General features: G+C 43.1%; 1 protein-coding gene and 2 non-coding genes across 10 annotated transcripts in view; all 3 read right to left on the bottom strand.

Annotated features, from left to right (window-relative positions):
• The window catches only part of TEX14 (testis expressed 14, intercellular bridge forming factor), a 112625-nt gene that overhangs the window by 68308 nt on the left and 27655 nt on the right, over positions 1-16662 (bottom strand). For all 8 annotated transcript variants that reach the window (XR_003412571.2, XM_027034238.2, XM_053212368.1 and 5 more), the window contains one exon: positions 14656-14792. Coding sequence is in view for 7 of the 8 variants with exons in the window: in XM_027034238.2 (XP_026890039.1) it covers positions 14656-14791 (136 nt within the window). In the remaining variant the exon portion in view is untranslated. Of the gene's footprint in view, positions 1-14655; positions 14793-16662 lie in introns of those variants that run through there.
• LOC113592748 (small nucleolar RNA U3) lies at positions 5858-6070 on the bottom strand. The gene has a single exon (XR_003412708.2). It is a non-coding gene; the product is annotated as a small nucleolar RNA U3 (small nucleolar RNA).
• Positions 10889-11108, bottom strand: LOC113592750 (small nucleolar RNA U3). The gene has a single exon (XR_003412711.2). It is a non-coding gene; the product is annotated as a small nucleolar RNA U3 (small nucleolar RNA).

The following is a 16662-nucleotide window of genomic DNA, read 5'->3' as shown; positions in this document are numbered from 1 at the left end:
TGGTGTCTGGGCTGAAATAGAGGAAAAAAACATGAAACTTCCTGTGAAGCCTGAAAAAAATTTAAAAATGAGAAAACATTCACAGTTGGAGAAGAGGTGGGAAAGTTGACACTTTCCTAAATGCAGTTAGGAGTATGAAGTGTTATAATGCTTGTGGAAAGCAATATGGCAATATCTATTAAATATCTATTAAAAGCTGGATCCAGAAATCCCATTTTGAATATTAAAAACCCATTATGTTGGGGCGCCTGGGTGGCTCAGTCGGTTGGGCGGCCAACTTCGGCTCAGGTCACAATCTCGCGGTCCGGGAGTTCGAGCCCCGCGTCAGGCTCTGGGCTGATGGCTCAGAGCCTGGAGCCTGTTTCCGATTCTGTGTCTCCCTCTCTCTCTCTGCCCCTCCCCCATTCATGCTCTGTCTCTCTCTGTCCCAAAAATAAATAAAAACGTTGGAAAAAAAAATGATAGTGTTTTAAGTGGAAACGTAACATCTTAAAAAAATATATTTAATGGCCATGCTTAATTAACATAATACTGAATGCCAGCCAATCACAGCCTGCATCTTTAAAGCTGAGGAAACATTCCCTTCTGTTAAAGCAGCCTCACCCACACCGAAAGCTAAAGGAAATGGTAGGCCTTGGCCTTTGTTAGTGAGAAGCAAGCTGTTTGGAGTGATCAGTAAATTTTAGCAGTTGCATGAAACAGCTGTCCTAAGAGTTTGACTTTCAAATACTGGTAAATTAGAGACAGGGCACTATGACTGTGGCAGGGAGGGGAACCAGGTGGCTGAGAACCAGTGCCGAAAAACAAAACCTTTTGGGTTTTGTGCCATATGTTTGCACTACCTATTCACACTTTTTGAGTATGTGTGTATGTATTTTTTAAGTAAGCTCTATGCCCAGTGTGGGGCTTAAACTCATAACCCTGAGAACAAGAATTGCATGCTCTACTGACTGAGCCAGCCAGACACCTATGACCTCAAACTTTCTAACTGATTAAAGTTTTTTTCTCAAGTTTTTTTTTTTTTTTTTTAATTTTTATTTATTCTGAGATGGCAGGGAGGGGCAGAGAGAGAGGGAGAGACAGAGAATTCCAAGCAGGCTCCATGGGACAGTGCAGAGCCCTATGTGGGGCTCAAATGCACAAACTGTGAGACCATGACCTGAGCCGAAATCAAGAGTCAGGTGCTTAACTCAGTAGCCACAAAGGCTCCCCTAAGCTTTTCTTTCTAGCTTATCTCTTAACTCAGGCAAAGATCCTGCAGAAAAAGCATAACCTGTTGGGAACCAAAACTACTCCCTCAAGCAACAAGGACTTCCCTGAGCCAGCAAGACCCTACCTGGGATTAACTTCAAGACAATTATCGATTTAACCTTCACTGCCTACCTGCATGTGCCCACCCACCTTTACCCCACGTTTTCCTTATATAAACCTGGAAGGATTTGGGACATTTTGGAGACAGTCTCACACACTAGCCTGCTGTCTTCCCGGTGTGGGCCTCACTGAAATAGATTCCTTTCTTGTTTCACCTCCATTCGCTTCTCTGCCTTTGGGTTTTGTCAGTGGCAAATGGCTAAGCTGGTCTATCTGGGAACCACAGACCCAGGTGCTCTTGCACCCCTTACACTCCTGGGCGCCAGCTACAATTTGAGTGCCAACTCTTGATAATACTAGCTACTATTTATTGAGGGCTTGCCAGGTACCAGGCATCGTTCTCAGTGCTTTGCATATTAGATAAATGCAATTAATTGTTAGTCATCCCAGTTTTATGGATGGAGAAACAGACACAGAAAGATTAGGTAACTTGCCAAAGGTCACACAGCTCTTAAATAGCAGAGGTTACCTTAACCATTATTCCACTTTTCTATGTGCTAAAGTACTATTCTAGGAATTGGATATACAGAGGTATGGAGGTGAGTAAAGGTCCCTACTCTCACACTGAGCTTATACTCTAGTGAGGGAGAGAGGATGTCAGATAATGAGGCATGCTGAGGATTTTTTAAGTGTTGAAACAGAGAGATTGGTGGCTACTTTAAATTTAGGTAGTCAAAGAAGCCTCTCTTTGGACGTTACATTTAAACAGGAAAAATAACTAATGCAAAGATTCAAAGAAGGGAACAAAGTGGTACGTTCCAGCAACTTGAGGGTAGCTAGAGAGCATACGGGTATGAGGGAGAGGGGAGGTTAGGCAGGGCCCAGATATCTGAAGGATTTCTAGGCAAGGGCAAGGCCAGGGGAGTCTGGATTTTAAGTGTGACAGAAAGCCACTGAGAAGTTTAAAGCTGTGGGGACTAGTTCTGAGGCCACTGCCTCAGGTGTCTATTGGAGTCATCATCATGGCTTGCATTTGTAAGGAGAAACTTGACCTGTTCTGGAAGTTGAATCAATAGGACACGTTGATGGACACACTGATGGGTGAAGGAAAAAAGGTTTCAAAGGTGACAAGTTGGTTTGTGCCTGGAACAACTTGGTGCATGGTGCTGATAATAGGAAAGACTGGGGAAGAGACAGGGATTTCTCATCTCAGGGAGGGGCTTTTTTAGAATGGGGGGAGTATTCTACTCCACTTGCTTTATCTAATTTACCTTTACAAGAATCCCACGTATCGATGCTATTACTACTACATCTACCTAGGTTAGAGGGAAAGACTGAGGTTAAGAAACTTCCCAGGGCCTGGGTGGCTCAGTCAAGTGTCTGACTTCAGCTCAGGTGATGATCTCACAGTTCATGAGTACTGCTGACAGTTCAGAGCCTAGAGCCTGTTTTGGATTCTGTGTCTCCCTCTCTCTCTCTGCCCCTCCCCTGCTCGCACTCTGTCTCTCTCAAAATTAAATAAACTAAAAAAAAAATCTTTAAAAAAATTTTTAAAAACTTCCCAAGAACCCACAGCTAGAAAATAACAAACCAAGGAGCCAACTCCAGAGCATATACTTCCCTCATAGCCCCCAACCTGTAAAGATGACCAAGAACTAATTTACGGCTCACAGTAAAAGCCTAGTCACTGTAGATCCAAAAGGAGAAAATCAAGGAGGAACTACATGGTACATAGCTAGAGTGGAAGAAAGAGAAATTAACTGTGGTCTGGGGAGGTACTTCCAAAACCAGGAAGCAATCTCAAAGCTTCAACGCCAGGAAAAGAAAGGAGGTACACCCTCAGGAGGTGCTGTTTCTTTCTTTCTCTTCTTTTCTTTTTTAAAGTTTATTTTGAGAGAGAGAGAGAGAAGGACAGACAGAGAGAATGAGTGGGGGAGGGACAGAGAGAGAGGGAGGGAGAGAGAGAATCCCAAGCAGGCTCCAAACCTAACATGAAGCCTGACTTGGGCTCAATCCCACATATGAGATCACGACCTGAACTAATATCAAGAGTCAGATGCTCGGGGGACCTGGGTGGCTCAGTCGGTTAAGTGTCCGACTTGGGCTCAGGTCATGATCTCGCGGTTTGTGGGTTAGAGCCCCGCATTGGGCTCTGTGCTGACAGCAGAGAGCCTGGAGTCTGCTTCGGATTCTGTGTCTCCTTCTCTCTGCCCCTCCCCCGCTTGTACTCTGTCTCTCAAAAATAAATAAATGTTAAAAAATTAAAAAAAAAAAAAGAGCGAGAGAGATGCTCCACCAACTGAGCCACCCAGGCACCCCCTCTTTCCTTTTAACTTTATTTTTAAGTTATCTCTTTACCCATTGTACTCCACCAACTGAGCCAGCCAGGTGCCCCTCAGGAGGTACCTTTTCCACACCTGCACCCTGGAATGATTACTTCAGTCCTCCCCCTTTTTTTTTTCTTTTTTAAGATTTTATTTTTAAGGGGCGCCTGGGTGGCTCAGTTGGTTGGGTGTCCAACTTTGGCTCAGGTCATGATCTCACAGTTCGTGAGTCTGAGCCCTGAGTCGGGCTCTGTGCTGACAGTTCAGAGCCTGGAGCCTGCTTCAGATTCTGTGTTTCCTCTCTCTGCCCCTTTGCTGCGCTCTCTCTCTCTCTCTCTCTCTCTCAAAAATAAATAAACATTAAAACAAAAATTTAAGATTTTATTTTTGAGTAATCTCTACACCCAAAGTGGGGCTTGAACTCACAATCCTGAGATCAAGAGTCTCATGTTCTACCGACTGAGCCAGCCAAATACCCTTCATTCCTTCTTTTTTCTCAACTCTATTCTCAACCCTCCTCATCAGCCTACCTCAGCAATGATTTTGCCTCACACTTGGCCCAGAACTTGAAGCTAGCAGTTGAAAAACCCTCAGTGTGGTCTCACTACAGGGACAAACCACCTACACCTGCACTCCCCATCAACTCTGGCTGCCCACTGGGAGTGGCTCTCTCCTAAATCTCAATTTCTCCTGCTCTACCCAATCCTTCCATCTGCACTCAGATTTGTTCTCCTATCTTTAATTAAACCCCATCTATATCCCATATACCCCCACCCCCACCTCCCTCACTCCCCAACCCCCTCACCCCTACCTGCCGCCCCCCTCACCACCCCCCTTCACCCCCCAGCTAAATGCACATCTACCTCTATACTCTCCATCACAACTTGATTTTCTTCTGGGAGCTCTTTACACCCATTTAGTGGCAAGCCCTCCCACCCCTTCACTGATCAGCTCATCCCAAAACAGTTTCTCTATCACAAGACCAAGAAAGTCACCATTAAATGCCATGGATACCTTTCTAACTGCCTCTTAATCTCTCATCTGCTTTCTACACATTTCTCTGTCCCCACTCCCCTTCCTTGGCTTTGGTCAAGCACGGCTCATGTGGTTTCCCTTCTACCTGTCTGGCTGTCCCTTATGCCATTCATGTGTTAAAGGTCAGAAATCTCTCCTAAATGTGCCCTAAACTGAATTCTATCATCACTTCCCACCCCACTGCCCTACCTAATTCAGTTCTTCTTCCACTCTCCCCATCTTAACACAAGGAACCCATTTGCACAAGTCATAAATCCTGACAATTATCCTTTTTTTATTTTTTATTTTTTAAATGTTTATTTTTGAGAGAGGGGGTAGGGGGAGAGAAAGAGGGAAACAGAATCCAAAGCAGGCTCCAGGCTCTGAGCTACCAGCACCAAGGCCAACAACGCAGGGCTTGAACTCACAAACTGCGAGACCATAACCTGAGCCGAAGTCGGATGCTTTATTGACTGAGTCACCCAGGCGCCCCTGATAATTATCCTTAATAGCCCCTCTCACTCATACCTACATTGAACCAATCCCCCCAATTCTGCCAATATTACTCAAATATCTTTCAGATCTGAACAATTTATCTTTCTCCATCACCACCACCATCCTCCTTCCATGTTGATGAATGCAGAAGGTAGGTGCCTAACCTGGCCTCACATTTGCACCTCAACTCCTGCCGCTAATTGCCAACGCGGTGTTAGTGACTTTAAGCTACACAGGGCACTAAGTCATTCTTTTAATAGCATACTACTAACTTTAGGATGGCAAGGAAAATTGAGTTCTCACAAAGGCTTAAGGCCAAATCTTTCCATTTAATCTAACACAATCACACACACACACACAAACAACTAGCGGTGCCTGGATGGCTCAGTCGCCTAGACATTCAACTTTGGCTCAGGTCTCGAGCTCAGAACTCACCCTTCCGGAATTCGAACCCCACCACGGGACCTGTGCAGGCAGCTCAAGCCTGCTTTGGATTCTACATCCCCCCACCCGCCTTAAAATATAAGTGAGCTGTTTAAAAGAAAAAAAAAACCAACTTGAAAATAACAGGAAGGAGCGATTTCAAATAAAAATTAAACAACGTGGTTGGAAATTTACAACTACAGTCACCCACTCAAAAAAAAAAAAACCTACCAAGAAGCCCCAAATACGAAAGAAATATTGCACGTATTTAATCAACTACGCTAGTAGAAACCACTCAGACTGCATCCTTTCCCTCTTCCTTCTCCAAAGAGAAGGAGAACGATCATCAACGACAAAGGGTAGCTGCAGAAGCAACACCCAGTATCAACTTCACGCTCAGGAAAGGACACTGCATTTCCTCCTCATGGTTTCGGGTACTCTACACGTTCAGAGAAACTTCTCTAGTAACAAACTATAGAAATGATCCCTGAAAGTATAGTCTTAGCGTCTGACTGCCAACCTTTGCTTGGTCTATAGCAGCCGTCCACTTTACGCTGATGGCGACATTTTTCCACATTCCTCCTGCTTGAGAAATACCACATAAACATATTTCCAAAGTATTGTTTCATACGCCACCTTTAAAAAAAATTCTGAATACTCTTATGAGGCTTTTTCTTTAAGATGCTAAGCCTTTTAGTTTGTAATTAACCTATTACGGATTGACAGCCAATCAGAAGCTCTTGTCTTTCTGACTCTAAATTAAACACAAGCACTTCCGGACTAGTTGGAGACTAGGTGCGCTTGGCGGCGCCAATTAATATTTGCATCTCAAGTACGACACGCAGCGTCTGTGGGTGGGATTTTTTTTTTAATTTTTTTAAATTTTTTAAGCCTCTAAGATCCGAAATTTCGAAAGCTAATAGGTAGGTTAATTTGACATTTTTACTTTGAGACGGGCTGCTGGTTACTCACTTGAGTGTGGACCTGAGGGGCACTTAACCAGATTCACCTGGGTAGCTTTTCAAAACAATGTATCCAGGCCAGTCTTAAATGGGGAACGTATTAGTTTATTTTGAAAAACGTTTTTTCCTCCCAATTTTTTTTTTTTAATTAGGAAAAAAGTAACGACTGTAGTGTGGTTACTTTGGGGACTTTAGGGAAGGAGAGGTCTGCTTTAATTAGTAATTTTGTATATTTTTGTATTGTTTGAATTTTTTTAAATCTTAAATTGTATCACCTTTATTTCACATATCATCAGGTCTGTCTAGACAGATCACAGCCTATTTTTAGCTTTCTTCCCGGTGCAGCTCAGTATTAATAACAAATCCACCTAAATAATTTTTTTTTTTTTTAAGCAGGCTCCAGGTCTAGTGGGGAGCACAAATGCAGGGCTTGAACTCACCACACTGAGATCAAGACCTGAGCTCAGATCAAGAGTGGGACGCTTAACCAACTGAGCTACCCAACTGCCCTTTGTGGGACCCAAGAAATTTAACAAAAATCCCCTACCCCTGGACAAGCAGAGCAAGACTAACTCCATTTTGTGCTACACCCACCATCTCATGTATAACCCCCATATGACCTACTTATTGCTTAAGACACTCCCCCACCCTAGTCAAGCCGCTGAGCACACCCTTACTGGAAACCGGCTCATTTAGGAATGTGGAACCCCTAACCGCCAAAGAATGTAAATCCCGCCTTTTGCTCGCCAAACTTGCGCGCCAATTCTGACCAGAGTGATAGGCTAGTTCAAACAGTTACTATAGGGTAAACTGTAATTCAATTGGCCACCTGCGTGTGGACTGACATGAATGTGCAACCTTCTGTGTGTGTTACAATTTCATTGGCCACTGGCCCCCATAAAACTGCTACGCCTGTTAACCTAGGAGTCCAAGTCCCTGCTCCGCTGTGTCGGGTATACTTGGGCCCAAGCTCGAGCCTGCAAATAAACCCTCATGCGTTTGCATCGGTATGGGCTCCTTGGTGGTCTCTCGGATTCGAAATCGGGGCATTACACCCCTCAACCTAAGTAAGTCTTAGATTTTTTTTTTTAATGTTTATTTATTTTTGAGAGGGAGAGACAGAGCATGAGTGGGTGAGGGGCCGAGAGAGAGGGAGACACAGAATCCAAAGTAGGCTCCAGGCTCCGAGCTGTCAGCACAGAGCTCAATGCGGGCTCGAACTCACAAACCGTGAGATCATGACCTGAGCTGACTGAGCCACCCAGGCGCCCCTTAGATTTTTTTTTTTTTTTTAAATAAGTTGCCAGGTGAGTCTGACAGGTTACAAACCTCTACCCTTCCCCTCCAAAAAACCCAGACTTAAATGTGATTTCTTATTTGTTAAAAAAAGAAACAAAAACACAAAAACAAAACAAAACAAAAAAAACCCTATCATTTCTCCACTACTTTACGATGTTCCAGACCTTCTACTAAACCCTTTTACATAGATCATCCGATTTAATCTTGGAAATAACCCTAAGAGTTTAAGGAAACAAACTTAAAATGTTATTAAGTGGCTCACCAAGGCCAGAAGGCTGTCTCCTGCTGCCTTCAGCACTGACATTGTACCTTTCTGTATCTTGTAAATCCTTATCTCTTTCCAGTAATTCACATGAGAGGCTCTTTGTGTTTTGCCTAAGACTAGAACTAGGTAAACTCAATAAACTGACCTAGCTAAAGTAAACCCATAAGGAGAGAAATAGGCAGAAGTACTGGGGGGTGGCGTAGGGGGTGCAGAAGTTGCAAAGGGAAAAAAAGGGGGAATCCAGGTGCACTGAGGAGCAGTGACACATCATTTTTAGGCATTTCTTACAGATGCTAAGGAAGCAAATCATAGGGCTGTCATTCCTGAGAAAGGGTGGCTGGGAATGAACCACTGATGGGAGTTGGCTTACTCGTCAGAAGTGCTACAAAAAGAAAAAGGCTAAGGATACAGGATATCCTGACCTGAAGGCCCTCTGGTCATTTCCTGACAGACAACAGCCATGTATTGTTTGCCCAGTGAACAGTACTGGGCAACTCTGTGACAGATCAAAAAGAAAATGACACCCCAAACTCCTGTCCTTCTCAAGGAGATTACTAACTAACGGCAGTTTGTCTTCAGTAGACTTAGCGAGTCATCAACTGGGTACTCAGACAAGGTAGGCCTCCCTGGAGGAAGCTGAGACTTCGCCCTGCATATCTCACACCCATGTGATACACACACACACACACACACACACACACACACACACACAGAAACACCCCACTTCTGAGTACAAGAGTGAGATAAAGGTAGTGGGGGGAGAAAAAGAAACATAACTTTTATAAAATGTTGAAATAAGGAATTGGACTAAATGACCTGCTTTGATAGTCCCTTCTAACTCTGATAATTTCAAAGTACTTTATTTATTATCTACAATACCTGTATGAGGGGTGTTATTGTTATTACTTCTGTTCTACAAAGAAATGGAGGCACACTGAACTTAAGAAACTTCTGTTTGCTGAGAGACAATGCCAGACCAGGTTTCAATCCAAGAGGTCTGACTCACATGCAGCACATAGCAGACACCAGACCCCAGCTGTAGATCTGCTTACCTGACATCTAGTTGACTGACATCTTGAATTGAATGTCTCAAAAGCACCTTGAACTCAACATGACTAAACTACTCGTCTGCTTCCTAAAACCAGGCCTCTTCCAGTTCCCTGCCTTGGTGATGGTATCACTGTCTACCCCACCAGGAGCACAAACCAGAAAACAAGGGTCATCTCTGACAGCTTCCTTCACACCAACCTGTCATAAGGCTGATGATTTATCCCCCAAATACCTCTCAGATTCCTCCACTTTTCTTCACCACTACCACCTCCCTGGCTGGTCAAGTGATCATCTTTCAGATGGACAGAGATTAGCCTATACTCACCATTGCCCTTCTCTATCTAATCCATTCCCCAAGCAGAGACCAAGTTCCCTTTCAAACTTTTTTTTACATTTTTTTAAGTTGGGGTGCCTAGGTGGCTCAGTTGTTCAAGCATCGGACTTCGGCTCAGCTCATGACTCAGGGTTCATGAGTTTGAGCCCCACCATCAGGCTCCATGCTGATGGTGCAGAGCCTGCTTGGGATTCTCTCTCCCTTTCTTTCTTCCCCTTCCGAGCTCTTTCTCCCTCTCTCTCAAAATAAATAAATAACTTAAAAAAAAAAAAAAAAAGTAAAGTTTATTTTGAGAGAGAGAGCAGGAGTGAGGGAAGGGCAGAGAGAGAGGAGAGGGAAAGAATCCCAAGCAGGCTCTGTGCAGGGCTCGAACTCACAAACTGCCAGATCATTTAAAAGTTTTATTTATTTATTTTCTACATTCCACATGGGGCTCGAACTTGAGACTCTGAGATCAAGAGTCACCTGCTCCTCCAACTGAGCCAGCCAGGTGCCCCAGGAAGGGTTGTTTTCTTCTTACTTTACTTAAAAAAAAAAAAAAAAAAAAAAAAGTTTACTTATTTGGGGAGAGAGAGAACAAGCAGAACAGGCAGAGAAAGGGAGAAAGAGAATCCCAATCAGGGCTCCTCATTCAGCGTGGAACCTGGTGGGGGGATGGGGGGGTGGGGCTGGAACTCACAAACCGCAAGATCATGACCCGAGCCAAAATCAAGCCATCAAAGCGCCCTTAACAGAATATATCTTAAAAGTGCTCATCATGTGGTACCTGGCTGGCCCTGGGTAGAGCGGGTACAGTATGTGCCTCTTGATCCTTCAGTGTCCTGAGTCTGAGCCCCACCTTGGGCATAGAGATTACTTAAAATCTTTAAAAAAAATGCTCACCACAAGAAAAATTTCTGTATGTATAGCGACAGATGTTAAACACTGTGGTTATCATTTTGCAATATAGGCAAATGCACAATCACGTTGTATAGAAACAAACGTTCATGTCAATTATAACAAATCTTTAAAAAATACTCTTGAAAACTAAAACACACAAAGGATTTAATACAAAATTTAGTAATGAAAACCAAAAGACCCAGAAAGTAACACAAACTAAGAAAACGAAAAGTTGGGTACTCCAGAAATTAGTTTGTAAGGCTGAATACCTACCTCAAAAAAGTTGTAAGACCAGTGCGGCAAAGGTGTAGAAAAACAAATACAAAGTACAACCATACATAGAAAAAAATAAACGCTCTCTAAAAACACATAGCCATACATAAGTTAAAAAAAAATTAATAAGAAAAGGCCCAAACCCAAAAAGCTCTATGCAACCGCTAAGTCAATTACCAACAACCACAGCTAGACACACAATTAACCTCTGGAGCAACACAGCAAAATTCACTCCTAGAGACACTTAAGCCAATAAGGAACCACTCAGACAGTATCCTTTCCCTCTTTCTCTCCCTAAAAAAAAAGGGGAGAAGAACGATCATCAACGACAAAAGGCAGCTGTAAAAGCAACACCCAAAGTCAACCTCACGCTCAGGAAAGGACACTACACCTCCTCCTCGTGGTTCCGAGTACTCTACACTTTCAGAGAAATTTCTCTAGTAGCGAACTATAAAAATGATCCCTGAAAGTATAGTCTTACCCCCCAGGCTGCTGCCTCTTGCAGGTCTACGACAGTCACATACTTTGTAGTCATGGCGACATTTTTGTCAATTCATTTGCCTACTTAAATACGTCTTATTTTCTATTTCATAACAATTCAGGCAAATGACAAAGTTCAAAATACCAGTTTTTGCCTGGAAATCTTCCAGAAACACTTAAAACAGTAACAAGCCTTATTAACATGCGGCTTCCTAGCAGCCAATCACACGCTGCATGCTGCCGACTCCAGCCCAGAGGGAACTGTATTACCCCGCCCACCGCGCTAGGCACCAAATGGGTCCCAGTCAGGTCGCGCCGCCCCACTACAGGCTAAGAAAACGGTGTTTAGGCCACTGGTTAGCGTTGCACTGCCTCTTGCTTGCTACAGTCCCGCTGACTTGAGGAGGCCAGGTTTCCTTTGACTCGAAAGAGAGAAGAGGGGGGAAGAGGCAGCGAGGAGATAGAAGCAGAATTAAGAACCAGTGTACACTTCTACTACCACATAATAGTAATCATAACCATGATGATTTATTGAATGCCTACTTGATGACAGGCACTTTAATCCGTTGTTTCATTTCATCCTCTAAACAACTGAAGAAAGGTGTCATTATTTTCTCGTTCTTACAGATGCAGGCTATAACATCAGTTACACAGCTGGGGGAACGAACCATTGTTGTTGGAACCTAGGTATGTCTGGTACTAAATTAAGTCTGGATTCTTTCTGGTAAGCCATAGTGGTCTTCCTCAGGAAGTCTAGTCTCCAATCAAATCAATTTCTCTAATAAAGCACTGAGTACATCGTCCCTCAAAGTAGTTCAGTAGTGAATGATTTGTATTCCTGATTTGTATGTAAATCTCAGAAACAGCCTACCCATTTACTGTGGCAAAAGTTACTCCCAGTTTCTCCTCAAAGAACACACCTTATATACGAATGTGTGTTAACTGTTTTTATTACTTAACTCTGTTGTAAAAATGCTTCTGCCCCGTATCTTCCAGGATGCTAGGAAGCACAGTGCCATGTGGCCATGCCCATGGCTTTCTTAATGAACCACATTTTTCAGTTGCTTCATACTAATATGACTAATATGACCATCAGGTTTATCTCATCTAACCACTTCTTTTTTTTCAACGTTTTATTTTTATTTTTGGGACAGAGAGAGACAGAGCATGAACGGGGGAGGGGCAGAGAGAGAGGGAGACACAGAATCGGAAACAGGCTCCAGGTTCTGAGCCATCAGCCCAGAGCCTGACGCGGGGCTCGAACTCACGGACCGCGAGATCGTGACCTGGCTAAAGTCGGACGCTTAACCGACTGCACCACCCAGGCGCCCCTCATCTAACCACTTCTAACAGAATGCTCTGTAGTGTAGCTAATCCAACTGCTGGCTTCTCATGCTTACCCAACCATCAAGAGCAGCTCCAGGAAGGAGGCAGATGACAATCCTCCCGACCCCTAAATTCCAGGTCACATCCCAGGTTCTCTTCACACCACCTTGGTGACAGCTGGTGTGGGCTGACGTCTAAACTGTTCAGGAGGCTGAGACAAAGGCTCCCAGCTATCCTGCTTGCAAGTGCTACAGTTCTCTGCATGAGATTCACCTGAAGGGCCTCTTACTGGCTTGGAGCTGGGAAGGAGGGGAAAAAACCACAGTTTTCTATTCCTATGAATGCCTTTTAGGGAATCTTTTCCACTGATACCCCACCACTACCCCACTGCCTTCTCCTAGATAGGCCCGAGGTGGGTGATGGAGTTTAAGGTCCAAGGACTATTTTGGCTATCTCCTAAGAAGCCCTGCTTGAGACTGTGGAGGAACTTGTCACCCCTTGTTCTCTACTCTGAGGCTTTAGATGAAATTCCCAGACACAGATGAAGTCCTGTTTCATATCCAGTTATACCTGTCAACCCCATCTCCTGCTGTAGTGTCATGAATTTGAAGATGCAGGACGTTCAGATGTCTAAGATATAATAAATGTTCTAATATTCTGCTTCCCACACTGGAGAGTGTGGATAGACAGACACTAGGAGTCATAGTATACCTATCCTAAACATCCATTTTTATGTTAACAAACACATGAATGTGTTATGGAATAAAATGCAAAATTTTGACGGGGAAAACCAACAGGACCTTTCAAATAAATTACTGAATTCACTGTCAGCTATGTCATCTGTAGACTCCAGGGCTGATACATGGAAATATTTGAGAACCTTCTGGGTGAATTATTTTGTGGGATAGTTGGATCCTGCAAAAATTGGGAGTTACCTTTCTGGAAGTCCTCAGGAATGCCGTTAAAGCAAATAGGAGAAACACTGCAGGGAAATTAGGTCATCCTGACTGTCTCACAAACCAGCTGAGAGAACCTTCATAAACCTCTCCCTTTATACTAAGTAGGGAGAGGGGGGAATTCAGCAGGACTTCTAGTTACTCTAAAAAAAGCAGGTCTGGATCTGTAGATAGAGGACAAATACCAGCAGTGGTTTTGTCCATGTATGGTTTAGTGTGTGTTTGTTCTTTTGAAGATTGCCTGAGCTACATCTGCTATTTCCATCTCCCTTGTAGGCAGAGCTGCCTATAGCATCCAGCAAAACAAACAAACAAACAAACAAACAAACAAAAAACCCTGGAAACCAAAAGCACCAAGAGCCTTGGAGGAGCAAAGGGGGAAGAGAACTGTGAAAGCCGGTCTCCTCACTCCACCACAGGCTTCAGAAGACTCCATCAGATGGTGTAGATTAAAGAAAAGTTGGGGCACCTAGGTGGCTCAGTCGGTTTGGTGTCCAACTTTGGCTCAGGTCATGATCTCTCTGTCCATGAGTTCGAGCCCTGCATTGGGCTCTGTGCTGACAGCTCAGAACCTGAAGCCCACTTCTGATTCTGTGTCTCCCTTTCTCTCTGCCTCTCCCCCACTCGTACTCTGTCTCTCTGTCCCTCAAAAAAATAAACGTTAAAAAAAAAATTTTTTTAAGAAGAAGAAAAGTTAATCAGGTAGAATTAAAAGTGGGTGTGTTGTGTGTGGCAATAGCTTAAAAAATACAAAATAAATAAATAAACAAACAAACTTTATTGAAAAAAAAAAAGTGGGTGGCTGGGGCCTGAGGAGAAATCTTAGGAGTCTAATAGTTGGAAGACTTATGGTTCCCTAGTACAAAACAAAACAGTCTCCAAAAACAATTTAAAACCTCTACTGAGCAATATGATTGCACTGGTAGAGAACATCTCATCTCTAAATTTAACTTTCTATTTCTCCAAGAACTCCAAGTTTTATGATTTTCCTTCCAACACTATTCAGAAATGTGGACCAAGGCACCTGGGTGGCTCAGTCGGTTAAGCGTCCAACTTTGGCTCAGATCATGATCTCACTGTTTGTGAATTTGAGCTCCGATCAGACTCTGCTATCAGCGCAGAGACCCCTTCAGATCCTCTGTCCCTCTCTTTCTCTACCTTTCCCCCAGCTCCTGCTGTCTCTCTCAAAAATAAACAAAAAAAAAAAAAAGAGAGAGAGAGAGAGAGAGAGAGAAATGTGCTGCAATTTCAGTACAGTGCTTACCTTTCTTAAGAATCTTCTTCACTTTCACATAGTTCCCTTGTTTGACATACTCATGAAGCTGAGCTTCCAATGAGTCATTTCTTAAGGAACCAAGTTGAACAGGACAGGGGACTGGAAGATGAACAACCCTAGACATCCTGTTTTAAAAGAAAGCAACATGCTATTTTAACTGAATCAGAAATGCAAGCACGCAACTTAGATTCTTTCACATTTCTTTCACTTTTTGTCCACTTTCATTTATAATTAACAGGATTAGGGAAACAATTACTGAAACCCTACAAGATTAATTTTATTCTCAGTATTACTGGTGAAATTGAAAAACAATATATTTAGCACTAATTCCCAGGACTAAAAAGTGATGACTCCTAGGAAGTAAAATTAGAAATATATATGTTTGTTGTATCATTAACTAAGAGCCTATTAACTTTGAAAGGTTAGTACACAAATGCAGTTACTGTGTGGGGATGTAGAGAGTATACTGTAGTGGGTTAAGTTCACAGTTCAGACTCCGAAGCTCTGGTCCTGGCCCTGTCACCTCCTTAACTGTAACCTTGAAGAAATTATTTAACCCTGATAGGCCTCAATTTCTTCATCTGTAAATGGAGATAATAATAACCAGAGGGTTGCTGAGAGGTTTAAATGAGCTAATATGTGTAAAGTGCTTAGAAATGTGCCTGGCACCAAGCTAGCTCTGTGTAGTTGTTAGCTGTTAGTATGCACAATAAGATCCGTGCAGAGAAATTATAAGTTTCCATGTGTTGCAACCACACCTGACCATCATATACAATCAAGTTTGTGGTATACCTACCATGTGTCTCAAACGTGACAGGTACTGTGTAAGACACCTAAAATTGGATCTCTGCCATCACAAATGCTTGGTCTAGCAGGGGCCAGACAAGAGGTATCATGTTGATGCTCCATGGACAGTGGATTAGAGAGGGAATCCGCAACTACATGAGTTGACAACATGCACATCAGGGGCGTAACTGTTTCTTGTATGGAGAGACATAGAGGGTGTAAAAGAGGTAAAGCAAAAGAAAAAGCCAAGAAGGCTAACACATTCAGTAGGTTTTCACCATACAGGAAGCTTATCTAAGAATTTCTTTCCTTTTTAAGGGTGAATAATATTCCACTGTGTGTATATACAATGTTTTGCTTATTTATCCATCAATGGACCATTTGGGTCGATTCTACTGTTGGCTATTGTAAATAACGCTGCTATGAACATGGGTGTACAAATCTCTCTTCAAATCCCATTTTCAATTCTTTTTCTTTTAACTCTAAACTTATTTTTCTAGTAATCTCTATACTCACTGTGGGGCTCAAACTCATGACCCCAAAATCAAAAGTCGCATGCTCTTCTGAGCCAGCCAGGCACCCCTGTTTTCAATTCTTTTGGGTATATACCAAAGAAGTGGGATGGCTAGATCACGTGGTAACTCTATGTTTAATTTTCTGAGGAACTGTTTTCTATACTGGCTATACCATTTTACATTCTCACCACAGTTATACAAGGGGTCTGGTTTTTCCAGATCCTCATCAATAGGTGTTATTTCCTGTTTTGTTTTGTTTTTTTTCCTTTTCTTTAGTAGCCATCTTTTTTTTTTTTTTTTTTTTTTTTAAAGTAGGCTCCACACTGGGGAGCCCAACATGGGGCTTGAACTCATGACCCTGATCAAGACCCGAGCTCAGGGCACCTGGGTGGCTCAGTTGGTTAAGCGTCTGACCGGCTCAGGTTATGATCTCACGGTTCATGGGTTTGAGCCCTGCATCAGGCTCTGTGCTGACAGCTCAGAGCCCCAAGCCTGCTTTAGATTGTGTCTCCCTCTCTCTGCCTCTCCCCTGTTCATGCTCTCTCTCTCTCAAGAATAAATAAAAAACATTAAAAACAAAATAAACAACAACAACAACAAAGACCTGAGGTGAGATCAAGAGTTGAATGCTTAACCCACTGAGCCAACCAGGTGCCGCTTAATAATAGTCATCTTAATGGTTTTTGATCTCTCT

The sequence above is a fragment of the Acinonyx jubatus genome, chromosome E1 (genome assembly GCF_027475565.1).
Source record: "Acinonyx jubatus isolate Ajub_Pintada_27869175 chromosome E1, VMU_Ajub_asm_v1.0, whole genome shotgun sequence".
Classification (NCBI taxonomy): Eukaryota; Metazoa; Chordata; class Mammalia; order Carnivora; family Felidae; genus Acinonyx; species Acinonyx jubatus.
The sequence above is the reverse complement of the archived record's forward strand: the minus strand, read 5'-3'. Positions and strand labels throughout refer to the sequence as shown.